The sequence below is a fragment of the Pleurodeles waltl genome, chromosome 3_1, assembly GCF_031143425.1.
Source record: "Pleurodeles waltl isolate 20211129_DDA chromosome 3_1, aPleWal1.hap1.20221129, whole genome shotgun sequence".
NCBI classification, from domain to species: Eukaryota; Metazoa; Chordata; class Amphibia; order Caudata; family Salamandridae; genus Pleurodeles; species Pleurodeles waltl.
The window spans coordinates 1,709,887,079-1,709,906,415 of NC_090440.1; the positions used below are offsets into that span (position 1 = coordinate 1,709,887,079).

At 43.5% G+C, this 19,337-nt stretch overlaps 1 protein-coding gene across 1 annotated transcript in view; it reads right to left on the reverse strand.

Annotated features, from left to right (window-relative positions):
• Window positions 1-19,337, reverse strand: part of COL6A3 (collagen type VI alpha 3 chain) — a 291,731-nt gene that overhangs the window by 193,124 nt on the left and 79,270 nt on the right. The window contains exons 6-8 of the mRNA XM_069225565.1: window positions 17,987-18,586; window positions 7,650-8,264; window positions 377-952 (exon numbers count right to left, since the gene is read on the reverse strand). Coding sequence (XP_069081666.1) covers window positions 377-952; window positions 7,650-8,264; window positions 17,987-18,586 — 1,791 coding nt within the window. The remainder of the gene's footprint in view (window positions 1-376; window positions 953-7,649; window positions 8,265-17,986; window positions 18,587-19,337) is intronic.

Here is a 19,337-nt window from a genome sequence, read left to right on the forward strand (position 1 = left end):
TATTACAGAGGAGACACAATCCACTTGCCTGGAAATGTCAGACAATTCGCCAATTTACAAATTCAAGCCTTTAAACAAACAGTAATGACCAACTGTCTGGTCTCACAGGGGCTGTGTGAAAAGCACACGCTGAAGGATAGCTTGTTTGTATGTTTATGAATATAAAATGGATTTACTTCCAGAAAACAGACATAATAACTCAAGGGCCTAGTTATATTTATTCCCACATTAGATTACAGTGACACTGAAGTTACGCAACCACCACTAGAACAAATCTGAACCTCATTAACCAGTAAAGAGTATGTCGCTTTTCTTCATTGCTCTAGATCCTCTCCCCACCCCAACAAAAAGGCACCACAGGAGTGAGTATACGTACAAGCAGTAGGTGTTACTTCGAGCTGCACTGTCTTCAACAGGTTCACCAGTTGGGGCTGAATATTTGCAATGGTGGGCAGATTGTCGGCTGCCAGAATGAAGCTTGGATCCAGCACGACTCTTCCGAGCTCACTTGCATCAGCGTTCCTGGCTTTGATTGCTAAGGTTAACACACCAGATTCCCTGAGTCTTTCTGCACCCTGGTCCAGACCGTCCTGGGACCTTCCTGCAGAAAGAAGCACCAGTATCTGGGGTACTCCTTCTTCAATCCTGCTGCCGCCTTCCCTTGTGAAGAGGTGACTCTGTACATACTCCAAGGCAGCACCTGTATTTAGGATGCGCCCAGTTTTCAGCTTCATTCGTCGCACATTGGCAAGCACCTCTTTCTCAGATGGGTAAGTGTCAAACTTGAACTCTACCTTGACATTGTCGCTGTATTGAGCCACTGCCACCCTCGTTGCATCAGAGCCCACATTCAGGTCTTCGATTACCTTGGCTATGAAATTGCGTACTGGGATGAAGTTGTTCACCATGTTGGCTGACCCATCCAACAAGAATAAAATGTCTCTCTTGCTTTCTAGAAGACAACAGAAAGTAAATGGAGGAAATGGCTAACTGGTGTGTTTGGACGTGCTTGTAAAAATCAAACAACTTCAATGCTTTGCTGTAAAGAAATTGGAAAACATCCACTGCAATATGCAGTGTTGGGAAAATATGTACCATGTCCTTCCACACGAATCCTTGAAACCCGCTTACCAAAGGTTTCCTTTTATATGGTCTCCAGCAGCAGCAGATTTATACAAATATTGACTGATAATTTTCCTTCTGGGTGCCATGAAGGCGCTCCCTCTTGCCCTAACAATAACCATGTTCCTGGTCTGTGAACTTTACGTAACTGCAACCCCTGCAATCACATATTCCGTGACAACAAGGTAACTGGGTTGTCATTGATTTGGCGGGTTAGTATGGTGTAAAGTGCATCAACAGAACGCAAACCACTTTGCATACTGAGAACAGTGCATCCTATCGCGCAGCGTGGAAGCAGGTGAAGCGGCGTTTTTTTTTTTTTTTAACTGTCGAGTTATTGATATGTTTGCAAAGTACAAAAGGATCACAACACCCTCCCCAGACCACGGTACAAAAAATGAAGAACGCGACGCTAAAGAAAAGGAGTGATAGTTAGGTGACATTGAAAAAGCATGTGAACGGTGAAGCAGCCCGCACGGACGACAGGGCGTCTGTATTTGGTGACGGTAAGAAGATGAACCCATGCTTTAAAAAAACAACATTTTAACCCGTTCAGCATCACGTGGGCCTATTTATTACCAGCAGTGCAGGAGAGATAGCTCAAAAGCCCTACAGGAAACGTTTCAAATATACCCCAGCATTTCCTCCATCTGTGTGCCTTCCAGCAATACACCAGCAACAGGTCTCTGTTCCATACATATTTCCCCAATAGTTAGTACTATTACCTCCTGGTAGCTGTTAGCAGACACTGGAGCACTCCATATAATGGGCACCAACATTCCATGCTCAGTGTCACTATCTATAGAACAAGCATTCCATGTCCCCTGACACTGCATTCCATTCCTAGGGCATACGCATTCCATACCGAGATCCCCTAGCCTCTTGTACCAACTATACATACACTCTCATACTTAGCACCGCCACAGCTTTCCATATTCACTTCTATTAATCTTTCATTCAACGGGCCTCCCACAGCCTGCAACTAGTGCCCCCAGTACTCTATGCGCACCATATTTACTGTCCCTTATGGTCCATATCCAGAAAATAGTGCCCTCAGATATTTCCATAGCCTGTTTCAACATTTATGCCCATATGCAGTTCCCTCGGCATTCCATATTCGGTGCTCAAATGATTATTTATATCTTTTGCTGCATAATCGACTTCTAAGAGCCACAAATATCCCAGATACACAGCAGAAGTAGAAAATGGAACTTTGTAAGTCATTGGATGTGGTATCCAGCGATCGTAGCATGTACAACCCAATGCCACCAGAATGCTGTGGCGACTGCCAACCTCACTGCACATTCAGAAACGCCCACAATTCCTTAACCAGTGCAATGCAGCATATGATATACTCAGTGTCAATTGCATCTCATTAACAGCAATCAGTATTTCGCACCCTGGGCCATCAGCATTCTGCATCCCCATCCATGCCAAGAAAAACATTACATCTTCACCATCAACACCTGGTGATTCATCAACACAATCAACTGATCAATCAGTGTCCTAAAAGCAATTCAAAGGCTAACTCTGCCTGTAACGACACAGCCTTCTGAGCATTTTTGAAAGCATGCTACAAAAAAAACTCAAGCTGAATCATTGTGAGGTGTAGATTTTTAAGAAGACACTTAAAATGGTTCTGAATTCTAAGTTGTTAAGATAAGCACAAGGCTAGGTTAGCGCTGCACACACACATAACGTGAATGTCACTGTGAAGCATACATATATAACAAATGACTTACCTCGGATATTGCTCTCTCTGGTGGATATTCTATCTAACCACAGATTCTCCACCTTTAGGATATTCCAGGTGCAAGACTGGATATGGAAGACTCTTCAGCATAATATCTACGCACCAAGAGGTGGCATATTGACAATCATTGACCCTGCTATGCTCCAAACTTTATGGTAGGAGCAGCATATAGGTCCCACTCAAGCACGCTGATTTCAGTTTCTTTCTGGACACAGTTCACACCCTTGAACGCCGATCCCAGCAATCAATTGTATCAGTGTCCAGATCTCTAATTTGGGATTGCATTATTGAATATCAACACCAGCAGTATCAATATACAGGAATATATAGGACAGAATATCGAGGGGGAAAAATATCAAAAGTTAAGTGCATATAGGAAGGTATACATCTATTATTCCTAACTTGAAGATATATGAACAGCATAGGTACATATTTGTGGAGCTAAGTAAAGAAAGTCTGGACTTACTAGCTGTTAATATTTTTTTTGATATTTTTTTCTTGATATTGTGTCTCACTGATATTGGGGATTCGACACTCAGGGTGCACACCCTCATTTAGGAACTTTTTAGATGAAAAAGAGTCCATACTACAGAACAGTGAGGTAGTGACGAATCTGTGGCTAGACTGAGTATCCATTAGAGAAAACATAACCAAAGTAAGTAACTTGTTCTTCTGATGGGTTCTTCTAACCACAGATCCTCACCTATAAAAAAAAAGGTACCAAAGCAGCACCTTCTCTGGTGGTGTGCCTGTGCAATGTCTCAGACAAAACGTCCTGCAGGACTGAAAAGCCAAAATGCCCAGGTCATTGGACCTGGCTGTCAAAGCAGTAGTGATTCATGAACATCCGCACTGAATGTTGTATCCTGACAAATATCCATGAAAGGCACCCCAGATCACAGCCGTGGCCCTGGTTGGATGGGCCCTCAGCCCTTTTCAAGGCTGCATCTTGGCCATTGCGTTTCTGATCTTATTGCAGATGACTATCTCCTGGATAAAGGGCCTCTTTATTTGCTGGCAGAAAGGGTGCTCCATCGCAACTGTGACAGAGTACCCTTTCCGCCAACCTGAAGGTCCATCCAACTCACTAGAGTTGGACTGACCTTCTGTGTAGACTGTGGAGACTACTCCGCAAAAGTAAGGGCCATCTGAGGTTCAGTCATGTGTCCATTCAGCATATTTAGAGGACGGAAACATAGCCAGTTTTCACTGCTAGTCACTGGCATAAAAACGAGGTGGTAAGGGGAAGTGAAAACTTGTAAATGACCCACATGCCATGAGAGAATGGTCCCATAGTGAGGGGGTCAATGTTCTTTTTATTTTCAAAAAGAAAATCCCACTTTGGTATTTTCTTTTTGGCAATAAAAAAGTTGTTTGTTTGATGTACGGCTCCATCATGTTGACAAAGCCATCCATCAAACTTACATTGTATGATGGCGGTGGGTGCCCTGATGGTGGTTCCTGGAAATGCTAGAGGTGTCAGCAGGGGCAGCAGACATCTCTAAATACGGCAGGTGAAGTACTCTCGCCATGGCAGAAGTAAAGTACTCCACAATGGCAATGGTAAATACTCCATCTACCTTAATTTAAATCAGCCCCAAAGTCTTTTTCTGCCCTTCTTCGTCTTTCTTTGCCAAGGAGAGCCCAAGTAAGAGCTGATCATCCATCTGATGGTCTTTGGTATGACTGATGTAAAAGCTGAGCTCTCTTTTGGGGTCCAATAATAGGTATTAATGTGTTTGAAATACATCCCAAGAGCAAACAACTGGATGAGCTGAATATACAGAGATTACCTCTCTGAACCTGACAGAATATAAAAGGAGGGGATGTGAGCATCCGCATCCTTTTTGACTTTACAATGCCAAATGCTGCTTGCATGTCAAATCCTGCTTGGCAGAGGTTTTACATAAAACACTTGGGGTGCACTTTGAAGAGGCCTCCTCTGTCAAAGGCAACAGTTAAGCTGACAATCAGGCAAGGCTCTTCTTTTGCCCCCCTAGTCATGCAGGCTCCAGTCACAGTGGGCTTCATTTTGACATTCTGGGCTAAAGTAAAATCCTGCTTGAATGTCAAATCCTGCTTGACAGGTCTGTTGGGATTTTACATAAAACACTTGTGAAGCACTTCAAAGGGTGAAACAGGATGCCAAAATAATTCTTGTGCATTCACTGTCTGGTTGGGGATACAGCAATGTCCTAAACTAGATTTTAGTGCTGGATTTGGGATGACACTAAGATGACGATAGTTCACTCACCACACAACCCCAGGTCTTACAGCCCAAGTTTATTGTGACTGAAGACGTTCGTCTTTTTGAAAATGACTAGTAGTTAGGGTTTACCCAAGGAACTTTGACCTCACTGCTTAGGCCATGCCCACTCCTGGACCTGTGGTAGATCAGAAGAGAAATTGAACCTGGCTGAGACCTGAGAATGGCCTAAAAGAGTGAGCCTGTTTTCTCTCTTGCACCCAGGATGAGGAATTTGACTCCAAAGGTCACATGACTGGCTTCCTGTTAAAGTTACAGGGACACAACAAGTACAGTAGGCACTTTTTATAACTACCCAACTGACCCCATCTAGACCTGAACAGTATCCTGCAGTTTAGTCTTTATCTGACAACCTCTGAGTCTCTAAGTGCCTTACCAGAGTTTCTGGGGATATTTTGAAGTGTACTCAATTGGTGGACTTAATAGCCTAAAGTCAGAAGGTAAAACCTTTGACCAGAACAAATCTGGTTGGTATATCTAAATTGTCAAATTGTGCCTAGATTCTGTTCCACCCTGACCATTGACTATCATGGGGGCACATTATGAATATTTTCCTACCTAAAACTTTAAAAGTTCAGATCACTTTTTATCCTTGTTGGACTTTTGTCATCTTGGTGTAATTTTGCTTATTATATTTTACTCTATTTTTCAAATTTGGTTTGGGATTTTTAATGTGTTGCACTTGAACTTTATTACTGTTTTGGTTTTGGTACTGCATAAATACTATACACTTTCCTAATTTAGTCTGCTCTGCGTCATAGCTACCTGGGAGTTGAACTCATGTTAATTTAGTGTCTTGAGGCTTCATTCTGACAAGGGCTGTGATTATTCCTTGAGTTGGGTAGTCACAACAAATAATAATCCACTTCTTTCTGGCCTCTTTATCCAAAAAAGCCTGAACGTCTTGCAGAAAAAGGGTCACATGGTCCTCTGATAGCTGCTCTGATGTGGCTGGAAGGTGTGGCAGATGGAAACAACTGGCAGTGCGTCATTTACCTATCTGTAGCATCAGCCTTTTGGATGTTAAAGCTCGCCACCTATGTGCAAAATTACTGATCCTACAGAGTGGTTGGTTGCCCCTAAAAACAAAATAAAGTGATTTTGAGGTTGCTGCCAGAAAGGATTGGAACTGGAAGGTTTATTGTTCCTGCAATCCTGGTCACTGTCTGCAGATACACTAACCCATTCCCAAAGGGGCAGGGTTGCCTGCTATGTTGACAATAGGCCTTGGTGCTGCCTCCAGATGAAGGCCTTAGTGATGCTTCAAAAAGTGCAAACTTGTTAGGAATACTACCTTGTGGGTGTGACGAGATCAATGGAGCGTGCAGTGGCTTTACTCTCTTTAAACTGCATGGGGACAGAGTGGGTCTTCTCACCAAAAAAGGCAAGATCTGTTAAAAAGTATATTAATGAACGAGGCTTGAACATTATCAGAAAAGCCTATAGATCTAATCCATATGTGGTGCCGGAGCACCACAATAGTATCGACTGCTCTACCTAAACTGCTGGTTGTATCCAGGTTTGACCAAATAACATACTTTGCTGCATCCTGGCAATCTTGAATGTTCTATGCCAAGTTGGTGTGGAATTCTTCAGGGAACACTGGCAAGATCTATGTGACCATGCCCCATGATGCATGGGCTTTGAATGACCAAAGGATGAGGCAAGCTTATAAAAACATCCTCCTCCAAATGTGTCAATTATTTTGGACTTTTTCTCTGGAGGGGTTGTATGAAAAGAATTAGGGTTAACCTTATTACGTTGGGGGCTGCGTCAGGAAGGCAGGGTCACTCAGAGAGGGCCTTTGCAATTATATCACATTTTCACCGGTAGGCAGGGGTTTTGCCCAAGTCCTTATGTGGGTGCAGTCATGGCTTCGTAAAATGGAAGTACAGACTTAGATGATGTCTGTCCTTACTGGAAAAATTCCAAGAGAGAAAACTCATCAACAGATGAGAAAAAGTGGGAGCTGGCTCCAAATCCATGTACGAAGGAGTGGAAAAAACGGAACTGACATTGGTGTGCTTGGTGGTGCCCATATGCGGCTCCAGCTGTTACTTTCGGGTGGATCAGGGTCCACAGGGTCCACATTGAACCACATTACACCTCGTACTGGTGAGCAGGGACTGTGCTGAAATTCTTTCCAAATACATTCTGGGGCTTGGGGATATTCTAAAGGTAAGGGATCTGCAGTTAGAAGTGTCCATCAGAAAATCATTCTGTCAACTATGATGGAAACCTGTACGTAGTTGTTGCACGTTAATGCCATAATGACATTGCATGGTTACAATTTAAATAAAAACGTCTTGAGAAGTAATACATTTAGAAAGCACACAATAGGGTTCCCTTTAACCACCAACTTTACTCAAAACAAACGCAGAAAAGATCTTTGCTGTATTAAAGAAGACAGTGCCTTGAGTAAAGGCCTGCAACCCCATATGGACTCCCTGCCTCACTTCCCACTAAACTGAACATAATCTTAATTAAGATTGTCAAAGATGTTCATACCTGATTGGGGGCGTGAGGCCGTCTGAATGAGGACGTTGATCTCCTCCCTGGTCAGCTGGCCCACTCTGCTCGACAGTTGCTGATGAATTGCTTCCAACTGACTGAAATCACGGACGGGGAAAGCGAAGTCTGGTGTGAAGGAGATGGCCTGCAGCTCAGAGATGTCTGCGTTCTTAGCTCCCACAGCGAAGGGCACCACCCCTGTGTTCTTCAAGTTAGCTGAAGGCCTCCTCACATCATCTTCTGATTTGCCTGCAGTCAGAAAGATTAGGAACTGGGGCACCCCTTCATCTGCTCTGCTTCCCGCACTTGCTGTGAAAGCATTCTGTGTGACGTAGTCCAAAGCGGCACCAGTGTTGAGTGGAGAGCCTCCCAAGTGTCTTAGCTGTTGGATGGCATTCAGCACCCCTTGTTTGTCAGCATGCGCGTTCAGAAGGAAGTCGGGCTGCGTGTCGTCACTGTACTGGACCACAGATATTCGTACCCTGTCACGGCCCACGTCAAGCCCTTCCACCACTCTCTGAACGAAGGTCCTCAGAGAAGGGAAACCACTTCGTGCTTCATCAGAACCATCGAGCAGAAACACAATATCCTTTTTGTCTTCTTCACGGACAACTTTGGAAAACATACACACAGAAGAAAAGTTGTATATCAATGATTGGAACCACAGAAGAGTACATGTCACAGCTTGCATGGTTTGAGGAACATGACAAATGGGAATGGGAGACTGATTTTCTTTCCAAGAGATTACCTACTCAAAAATCCATTAGGTCTATGAATAATCCTGCTCAAATCTAGGAAGCAGTGGTGTTAACATCAGTAATACTCAACTGAAATGTAGACAGTAAAGAGGAACCAGTGAGACAGTGTCTGAGGTTCAGAAGCCACTGAAGTAGGAAGAAAAAGCTACTTACCTGTTATGACAGTTTTCACATGGGATCCTTTGGCATAATATGACGTTACGTATTTTTTTAAATGATGGACTTTCGGCATTTTTACTTTCTTGTGGGTCAGGAAACACATAGAATGTCTTTCATTGGAAATTGTAATGTTGGATTTTCTATAGTTTATTTAGCTTTGAATGTAGTCGTGAGCTGTAAACATCTAGTGGTTGTAGGGCACTATGGGTTAGGCCTTGGCTTGAAAACAGTGTTGATGACCTATTGGCTAACGGGACTATTAACCACGGAGTCAATATCCACTGAGTAATTCAAAGGGGCAGGAGAAAATGTATCATTTAGATTCTGGCTAAGTTTTTTTTCATATAAGCACTTCATTAACTTCACTACATGGGTGACGTTTTAAAACAACCAGATGAAAAATACAGCACTTGAATCTGTACTGCTAGGTTAAAGTACGTTTTTTGCCTTTTGAATGGTTTGGTTCTAAAAATTAAAAATACCTTTTTATTTTCAAAGTAAAGTATAGACTGCGCAGTAGGAGGATAGAGAATCAATGAATGTCGAAAGGGATAGTGAACTGCTGAAGTGAAAAGAGGAAATATGTTCAGGCAAAAAAACTGGGATAAGGATAAAAAACGCTTTCTTCTGATAAACAGCAAATGACTCAATAAGAATCTAACAGAATTCTAGTGACAGAGTGAGCCACCTTAAAAACTAAATACCATGACTTTTATTCTCAATTTTAGGTAGCATAATTTATATTCACAAAGTATAACAACTTTATTCACTAATTTCTCTAATTCCACTCTCCATCTTCCTACACACGTTCTATGCTCTTTAAAAATGCTGTCAGTGTCTACATTAATTTTGTATCCAATAAAGTGGAAAGGAAGGACTCATCATAGTCTGATTGTGTGTAGGCCGTTAAGGAAACAAAGAGGTGTGTAGGCCGCTAAGGAAACAAAGAGGAATTTAGACTTGAAAAAAAGAATGCCCCCCACCTTTTTAAAAAGCATGTTAATATTCACACTTGAACCATTAAATACGGATAGAAATCGCGTATCAAGCATCATGCATTAGAAGTCCACTGAAGAAGAGGCAGTGAACTGGCCTTTTACAATAGGCCCCTTTGAGTATCAAAGAAGCTAGATTGAACAATAGTACAGTGGATATTAGGCAAAGAGAAAATGAGGACCAAATGGCCCCAACAAAACAAGTGAGTGAGTCATGGTCCTCAAAGATGTACACAATTCTGAAAGTTTCGATTTCAAAAGGTGGCACATGATCAACATCGTGTCTCCTTTAAAGCATTCTGAACCAATGGCAGAAAACCTTACAAAGCAAGACCTAATTTCCTGAGTGCTAGATCGACTACGTGCACCACTGCCACCACAAAGCCCCTGAAGAGTAAGCATTTCACATGGAAAAATGTAACTTGATGTGGGGACTCCTATCATCATGTTGATTTAGGAAGCTATTCCTCTAAAGAGACCCATTTTCATTCTTCACATCTAAACATGGAGAGATGCAGCTGTGTTAGGAGACCTTTTGCCAGAAATTAAAATGTGCATTGATATGAGTCATCTGCCTCTCCTGTCATCAGTCAGAGCCCAGCTTTGTATGAAACAAATGCAAATACCAAAATTCATTCAAGGTATTGAAAGAATTCGCCAAAAATGGATCTCGTGGCTGAAAGGAATTAATTCACACTTTGCAGTAACGGAAATCTTCCGAAGTAATTGCCACGGCCTCTAGAAGCAAAGCTGTCCGTGACGAACAAAATATGTACTCATATATAAATTAAATTTAAGCTGCACTGCAACTGATAACATGAATTTATATAGTACCTAATTTAATGGATTTTCTAACGATCTTTTGTAATAGATTTTATAGCCACTCATTTAAGAAACGTTTTGCCCCATCCTAGCATCTGACATGGTTTCCTTGAACAACATTCAAAGTGGATGACTTTCTCATAGGGTTAAATATTTCTCTAGGCAGACCACCTATATACTGGGCGAAAAAAGGTTTATGAAGTTGAGGCTTGTCCTAAAACATTGATGTTCATAATCACGTAATAAGTAAGAAGCATGTGAAGGTACTTATGTCAAATAGGCCAATGCCAATGGAGTTCACATTGCTGGGTACTTTTTTGGCAGACAATGTTCATTCGACATAAGACGTCAAGCGGATTCTTGTGACTATCTCAAATTAATCTGTCATTAACTGTTTTGCCTTTAGATGTAAAATAAGAAAATTATACAGGATTTTCAGCATGACCGTTGCTAGTGCCGAAGATGATCTTCATTACCTTCCGGGGCAGATGCTGTTCAAGAGCGATGTGAAGTACTAACTGCATTAGTCCCTAAAATCAATAACCAAAATGTCTTAAGAACTGAGGACCTGAAAGGAGGCGTAAATCATAACTATCTGTTCTCTATGTCCAGAAGGATCAGTTTTTTAATTTTATATTAGGGCCAACTTGGAAGTGGAGATTGGAGGAATAAATTCCAGCTTCAATAAGAAGACCCTCCTGGCATCTGACAAGATGGATGGCAAGGGGCTGCAATTATTGTGTGATCTCCGTTTCCATCTTCTCATGTGAGTAAGTTATCCCTGCCCCTGTGACACTCACAATCCAACCTTACAAAATTTGCCCTTGCTTATTGCATTATTGACATGCAACCACTATGCATGCATGTGTCACACCCACTATTAATTGACAGTTCCCTAAACATTAGAAGTAACAATTCCAAGGTAATCGTTTTCAAACTTTCTACAACAGTGCAGTTGGAAGCAAAGAGGGGATCTGTAGGATTAAAAGTAACACACTGAATCAAAATCACACAAATTGTTGTTAAGCTCGCAAACGTTCTGGTGGAAAGTAACATTTCTTACGTTGACGAATTTGTCTTGCATGTTATGGGGTGGATACCATGTAAAAAATGTGTGAAGGGCTAAAAAGCAGAGGACAGATTTACTAAAATGTCAGGCAACGCAGTGCAGCAGCCAAAAATACTGTGCTGTGTTGCGTGACAGGGAGGGAGCAGGAGAGCACCATGTCCAGAGAGATATGGCACTCTCCTCCCTTCTCGCTAGCGCCGGCACAGATTTTTTCTGCTGTGCGCCACGCACACACCTTTGTGCCGTAGAGCAAGGCTGTGTGCGAGAGTCTTTCATAGGTTTTCTACTGGAAGGATTCCCTTCCCGTCAAAACACGATACCTAGACAACTTTCACAACTTTTCCTACATTGTATGTGCTGCACTTTGCAGCACGCATGCAAAGTAGGAAAAAATAGAGAAATTACATTTCTCATTTTACGTCTGAGTTTAAAAGTTTTTTTTGTTGCAAAACTCTGCCTCACATTTTTTGGTACATAGGGATCTGCATCAAAAAGCATGGGTAGTTGCATGGGAACACCCATGCAACACCCCCTTGATGCTAAGTAATGCAAAGCATCGCCTTTAGTTAATTTCCAGTGCAAAACCAGTTTTGCCATGGAAAGTAAATAATAAAAAGAAAAAAGAAAACATTGAGCTGGTTCCCTGCTCTCCCATGTGACCAGCAGCAACACAAGCCTCTCTCCAGAGACTCCCTGTTGCCACTTGACATCACCTGCCTAACACCGCTCCTAATTTGCTGAACAGCCCAAACAGTTGCTAGACAACCAGCCTACTCCACCTTGCCCCAGGCTATGATTCTAGTGCGTCACAGGTCCGGCCCTGAGCCACCTTCAGTTCCTCCTACCCCACCAGCTACTTAATGTCGACCGCAGCACGGCTCCAGTGAGTCTGTTTGCCCACTCTCCTGCGTGACCAGCAGCAACACAAGCTTTTCTTCCGAGACTCACTGTTGCTGCCTGACATCACTACCTGACGCTGCTCAGGACTTGCTGAACAGTGCAAACAGTTGCTAGGCAACTAGTTGACACCATCTTGCCCCAGACTATAATGCTAGTGCATCGCAGGTCCCGCCCTGAGCAGTCCTGCACCCCTCCTACCACACCAGATTTCCTAATGCCAGTCGCAGCACAGCTGCGACTGCAATGGGTGCACTAGGGAAACCTGTCCGGATCCCGACTGCGTCTAGTGCCAAGACCCCTGGCCCTCTGACTGTCCACTTCTATTCCAGCTCCGCTCTCTGAGAAATGGACACCGCAGCACTCTCTGCTGATCGCGCTCAGCAAAGAACTCTAAAGGAGCATCGGCTGCCTCCACTGCCACTTCACCTGTAACCCCCTCTGAAACACAAGCCTCTACCAAGGCCACCGACCACCACCCCAGACATCAATGCCTGTTACTCAACGTCCACTCCCTGGCTAAGCACGCCATTGAACTCTGGGCTACCATCACAACCACCTCCCCCGAAATAGTCTTCCTCACAGAGACTTGGCTCAAGAACTTCCCAGCCACCGACATCACCACCACCACTTCAACAAGGTACAAATTTACACACAGAGACTGTCTCAACAGACCCAGAGGATGAAGCAACATCATCCAAAAGGATATCATCAGACCCCTCTTACCTGACATGGAACATCTCAATTTCCACCTCCAAGCAAACATCAAGACCACTATCAGAGGGACCCTTGTCTACAGACCCCAAGGACCCCACCCCCACTTCTGAAACTCTGTCTCCACTTTCATCGCCCCCTTGTCTTGGAGTCCAGACACTACCTCTTCCTCTGAAACCTTAAATTTCACCTTGAAGACCCCTCTGACACCAACTCAGCTACCCTACTATACTTCATGGGCAACCTAGACCTCAGTCAGATCGTCACCACTCCCACAAACATTGCCAGACATACCCTTAATGCCATCTTCACATCCAGGAACATGATCCAATTCAGCCACACAAAGGAGCTCCCCTGGACGGGCCACAGGATGGTCCATTTCACCATTGCTGGCTCCCCATAACCCACCATCACTCTTCCTCCCACCGCCCGCTGCAGCTGGAACACCATCTCCGACTCCCAATGAACGACCACCCTCAACACCACTTCCCTCCACACATCCGGCATCAATCAAGCAGCCGCCCATCTATCCGAATGGATCACCACTAACGCTGACGCCATAACACCCATCAAAACACCCAATTCCAGAAGAGCCAACAAGCACTTGATCTGGTTCACCCCTGCACTCAAGGCCAAGAAACCCAAATGCAAACTCCTCAAGAAACAATGGCCACCAGCAGAGACCCAGACGACCACACGGCCTTCAAAACAGCCCTCAAATCCAACCACCACACCATCAGAAAGGCAAGGAAAGCAGCCATCACCACTCGCCTCCAGTCCACCAACCACACCAAGGAGCTTTTCACCACCATCAGAGAATTCTCTTTCCCAGACGCCGTCGAAAATACAATCCAGCCCTCCCAATCACGTTGCAGCTTGCTTGCCGACTTCTTCCACTCCAAGATCGCCAACATCTACAAAATCTTCGAACCCCAACTGCCGTGACCAGCCCTCCACGCCTCTCCATCCGACCCCCCAGCCACACCTCCTGACCGAATGGACACCTCTCAGCACCGAAACAACGAGCTCCATCATGTCCTCCATCCACTCCGGAGCCCCCACCGACCCCTGCCCCCACCATGTCTTCAACCTCAGGCACAAGGCAATCAGACCCCGCTCACCAGCATTATCAATGCAGCACTCAGCACCACCACGTTCCTGGAAGCCTGGAAACATGCTTAAGTCGAACCCCTACTAAAGAACATAAAGAGACATACAGGCGATCCATCCAACCTCAAGAACTACTGCCCAATTTTGTTTCTTCCCTTTCCGGCAAAGGTACTCGAGAAAGCCATCAACCGACAACTCACAGACTACCTAGAATCCAACCACCTACTCGACACCTCCCAATCCGGCTTCCGCTCTAACCACAGCACAGAAACAGCCCTCATAGCTGCCACTGACGACATCAGAGCCATCCTCGACTTAGGTGACTCAGCATCCCTCATCCTCCTCGACCAATCAGCAGCCTTCAACACCGTCTCAAGCCATCTCCTCATCCAAAGACTCCACGACACTAGCATTCAAGGCAACGCCCTCAAGCTAATATCCTCCTTTCTCACCGGATGCAAACAAAGGACCATCCTCCTGTCATTCACCTCCGACCCCAAGAACATCATCTGCAGCATGCCCCAGGGCTACTCACTCAGCCCAACACTATTCACCGTCTACATGATCCCATTGGCCCTCATCACCCACAGCTATACTCTCAGCATCATTTCCTATGCCGATGACACATAGCTCATAGTCTCCCTTTCCGAAGACACTGAATCCAGCAGATCTATATTCCAGAACGCCATGACCGACGTGGCCGACTGGATGAAAGCCAATTGCCTCCAGCTCAACACCGACAAAACCAAAGTTCTCCTCCTCGGAAGACCCCCCTCACTAAGGGATGACTCCTGGTGGTCCTCAGATCTCCACCCACCCCCACCACTCACGCCCGCAACCTCAAAATCATTATCAACAGCAAACTCTCCTTGAGATGCCAGTTCAACTCGACTGCCTCCACCTGCTTCAACACCATCAGAATGCTCCAGAAAATCTTCAGGTGGATACCAAAGGACACCAGAAGAACCCACGCCCTCATCGCCAGTAGACTCGACTATGGGAATGCCCTTTATGCCAGAACGTCCACTCACCTCCTCAATTGCCTCCAAACCATCCAGAACGCAGTGGTAAGAATCATCCTGGACCTGCTCAAACAAGCCCACATCACCCCCACCTCCCTAGCCTGCACTGACTCCCCATAAAGAAGCAATGCCACTTCAAACTGCTCATGCAAAAATACAGAGCTCTCCACAACAGTGGACCAGAATACCTCAACAAGCGCCTGACCTTCTAACCGGCCCACCAGACACCTGCAGTCTGCTGCCCTTGCAGTCATCAACTCCCACGTATTCATCCCACCCGAACCAGAGGTCGTCCTCCTTCTCCCACCTCGCTGATAAGTCCTGGAACAAACTCCCCATCCACCTCTGCACAGCAACGTCCATCCCCAAGTTCTGGAGCAGACTCAAGACCTGCCTGTTCAAATAGACCCTCTTCACACCAGCGCTTGGATACCTCCAGGGTGATTAGTGCAATCGGCAAGTTTCCTGATTGATTGCCTGATTGTTTGCGTCACTTTTATGATGCAAAGCCAGTGCAAAATGTTGTATATCACCGCCTAAGTGTCTAAAGATCATTCATTAGGAAAACAAAAAAGAAAACGAAACACAAGGTTTGGAGAGTAAGATGATGATGAAGCTGGAAATGAAATAGATACTCATAATGATAATGAAGAGTCTAAAAATGATTCACAAATTGTTCAGAGAGCAGCTCTGTAGAAGATTTCTAATGTGGTAATAAGTGAAGGTACATTACAGTGTTTCAATGCACTGATGCAGGACTGTGGTTTCGAAGGCAGTGCTGCATGTATGACTGTCCTAGTGCAATGGACTAAAAGTAGGATGGATTCTGACCCAGTTTTTAGTGAATACTTATTTTTCACATTTCCCAAGTATAATGAACAGCCTCAATTTCTTTCTACTAAACATGTGGCATTAATCATTGGCTATACTGAGCTATGCAGTTGATGATAACCTTCTCTTTCAGGCACCTTCTGGGCCACGGAAGTAAACAATTATTTTGTATAAAATTAAATAGGTTAAGGCATTTGATTAACTTATCTTTCATTGTAAATAGTTCTTCAATAATATTGATTGGTGATATAAAAAGAGTACAAATAATTGGAGGACATAGAAGAGGTCATATGGATATTCAACGTAAAGCCACAGACCTATTGGTTTAATTATTAATCTAAGCAGTGTACTGATGTTATTAAAATTGCATTATTAATTGGCTGAGAATTCACTTTGTTAAATCAAATGCGTTCCATGTTGAACAGTTATTGGGAATTGAGTTACCCACTGAACTTTACGTACTTGGATGAAGATTTTGGGGAACCATTTGCAGTCTTTTTGCAATAAAGCAGTTTGCATTCTCTGCCTTAAATTAGGACTCTACAGTCTTAAATAAATAGAATATTATATGGAATGATTATCTCAAATGGTATTTAGGATAATTTTTGTCTCATGATCATTGTTCTGTGGAGAACAGTTATATGCACTTGATATCTTCTTAAAAAAATACATAAATTATTATATGGTGTAATGAGTGCAACACAGTGGCTGATAACTAGTTGAAGTTCCTCTGAGTACTACGTTTCTATGTAAAGGAACTTAAGCTTTATGGTAATCATAATTGTCATTTTAACAGTGTTAGTAGCATTTGCTAAACATTTCATTAAGACCAGTTTCAGTTGCTAAATAGATATATGTTCAATTTTATAAGTAACTCAATCTAAATGGTATTTGATGAAGCTCATTGGAATCAATAGCAGCCCTTTAGGGCCTTACTTAGGGTTTGGTGGAGCAGGAGGAGAGCCTTAAACAGGCAATTCTCCCACCCCCACTAAACCTGTAGTTCCCTTCTCTATTTACATTGGGTGAACATCGGCAGAGCCTCAAATGACTTGTCCAATGGTAACCCCTCACCCACAAGCCATGTGCACAGGACCACTAGGTCGCAGTGATGATCATGCCACTGTATTGAGGGTGGGACTCCCGTCACTCATTTTCACTGTTAATGTCAGCTATGCAAGACATGAGAAAAATGGACAGAATGTTAAATGCCCTCCATACACAGGAAAAAGCTCTCTGTGCGTTAGGACCACTTACTTTTTTGCTCAGAGAAACAAACTTCCACTTTGGGGAGTGAACAGGAGTTGAAGACATCCCTCCTCTGTACTGGTGGAAGATCAGGTCACTGATGACTAAATAAGGCCCTTAATTTAATTTTCTTTTGACAATTCTAGTTACTCATACAGGAAGAAGTCATTCAAACAAACAGCACATGGTAAAACATAGATTTTGTGACCTGGAGGTATGAGAGGTGACTACAAAAAATGAATCAGTCACAGTTTCAAAAATGTGCCTGTCTGCTGGCTAACCTTATAGAGTAACAAAAGTTATCTTACTTACTCACCTTTCCAACTGCTGCAAATACTTTAGATTCCCACACAGCGGAGCTTGGGAAATACATTGTCTGCTATGTTTAAAGTTCAGGCATCAGAAGGTTCTGTACCAACAGGACTGATTCAAGATAGTGCTAGATAAATTTGAAGGTGGACGGAAATAAGGTTTTAACAATGTAGCTAAGCTACCATAGTCAGTTAAGAGCACTTACCTACATTTGTAAATTGCAAGCAGTTCACACAACCCTCCAAAAGGCCCTCTCTTTAAAGACAAGGACACTGTGTTTTTCCATATATAATGAATTTGAGAGAAACTCATAAACGCCAGCAAGAATTTAAATGAGAAAAAAACAGGAAAATAAAATTAAGGTTTTAAAGCCATCACCAGGGAAGTTTGTTATTACCTGTTGGAACTTCCTCCACACCGCCGCTAATATATGTTGTCAATGGTAAGATCATTTGCTGCTGCAGGTTGGCCAAGGAACTGAAATCATCCGTCAGGTATACCATGCTTGGGTCAAAAGCAATCTGTTCAAGCTCAGCTTTATCAGCGTTTCTAGCACCAACACAAAATGTCAAAATTCCAGCTCGTGCAAGGGCATTAGAAGCAGCGAGATATTGGTCACTGGACTTGCCCGCAACCAACAGCACCAGGAGCTGCGGGATCCTCTGGTCTATCCGACTTCCATGAGCTTCAGTGAAGAAGTTGTTAAAGACAAAATTTAGGGCAGCCCCAGTGTTGAGCGTTGACCCGCCTTTGAGTTTGAGCTGGCCCAGGCGTGAGATCACATCGGTCTTCCTGGCATTTTCATTCAGATAGAACTCTGTCTTGGGAGTGTCACTATATTGCGCTAAGCCAATTCTGATATTGTCGCTGCTGACATCAAGGTTGTCAATTAGGCTGATGAGGAAGTCTCGAACAAATGGAAAGTTGGCATTCCCAACGTTGACAGATCCATCCAAAAGGAAAACTATGTCCCTTTGGTTAACGACTTGAACTTGAACTGCATCATGAGGGGTATAGAAAACAATTAACATGACATCACAGCAAATTAGCTAGTGCAAGTTGTGTATGCATGTGTTTACACTCCGTAGACACATATCTTTAAAAGAAAGCAAAAGATAAGAGAAGCAGGGGAAAGGAAGGTTTTGCAGAGAAAAGAGAGACTAGAATATGGATTTTCCTAGTGTGTGTTTGGGGTTTAATACTCTAAAAGGGACAAAGTACCAAAATTAAGAATGGAAATTCAGTAAGCATGAACTTCCTCTATTAAATGGCTTTACGCACATCTAAAACTACACCATTCCGGTGAAATTGTAGGTGAGACTAAATCTTAAAGTGTTGGATTGTGGACATTACGAGGGGGAAACTCCTGAAAAAGGTGATAAAGAGCCACAAACTAGCCTGTGTAGATATTCACAAAGGGCTTTGCAGGTACGTAACCAACCTGAACCCCTTGCTCAATGACTGCTGACAGAGGTGAAAGTCAATCGGTTATCGGGTGTAAAAGGGGAGGAAAAACTATAAAACTTGTGTTTCCTCAAGGGTAGGAAGAGGTTTCTCCAGAGGGAAAAATATTTCCACTTCAGGGAATCAATAAAAGAAAGCAAACAATGGAATTGTACCCTTACCTCTAAATGTTCCAATATTTAGAAGTATTTGATGGACAGTTTCTAACTTCATCCATTGACATTTCAGGTTATGTTTAAGAGCCCTTGCCTTTAATTCGCAATATTAAAAAACATATAGCGGGT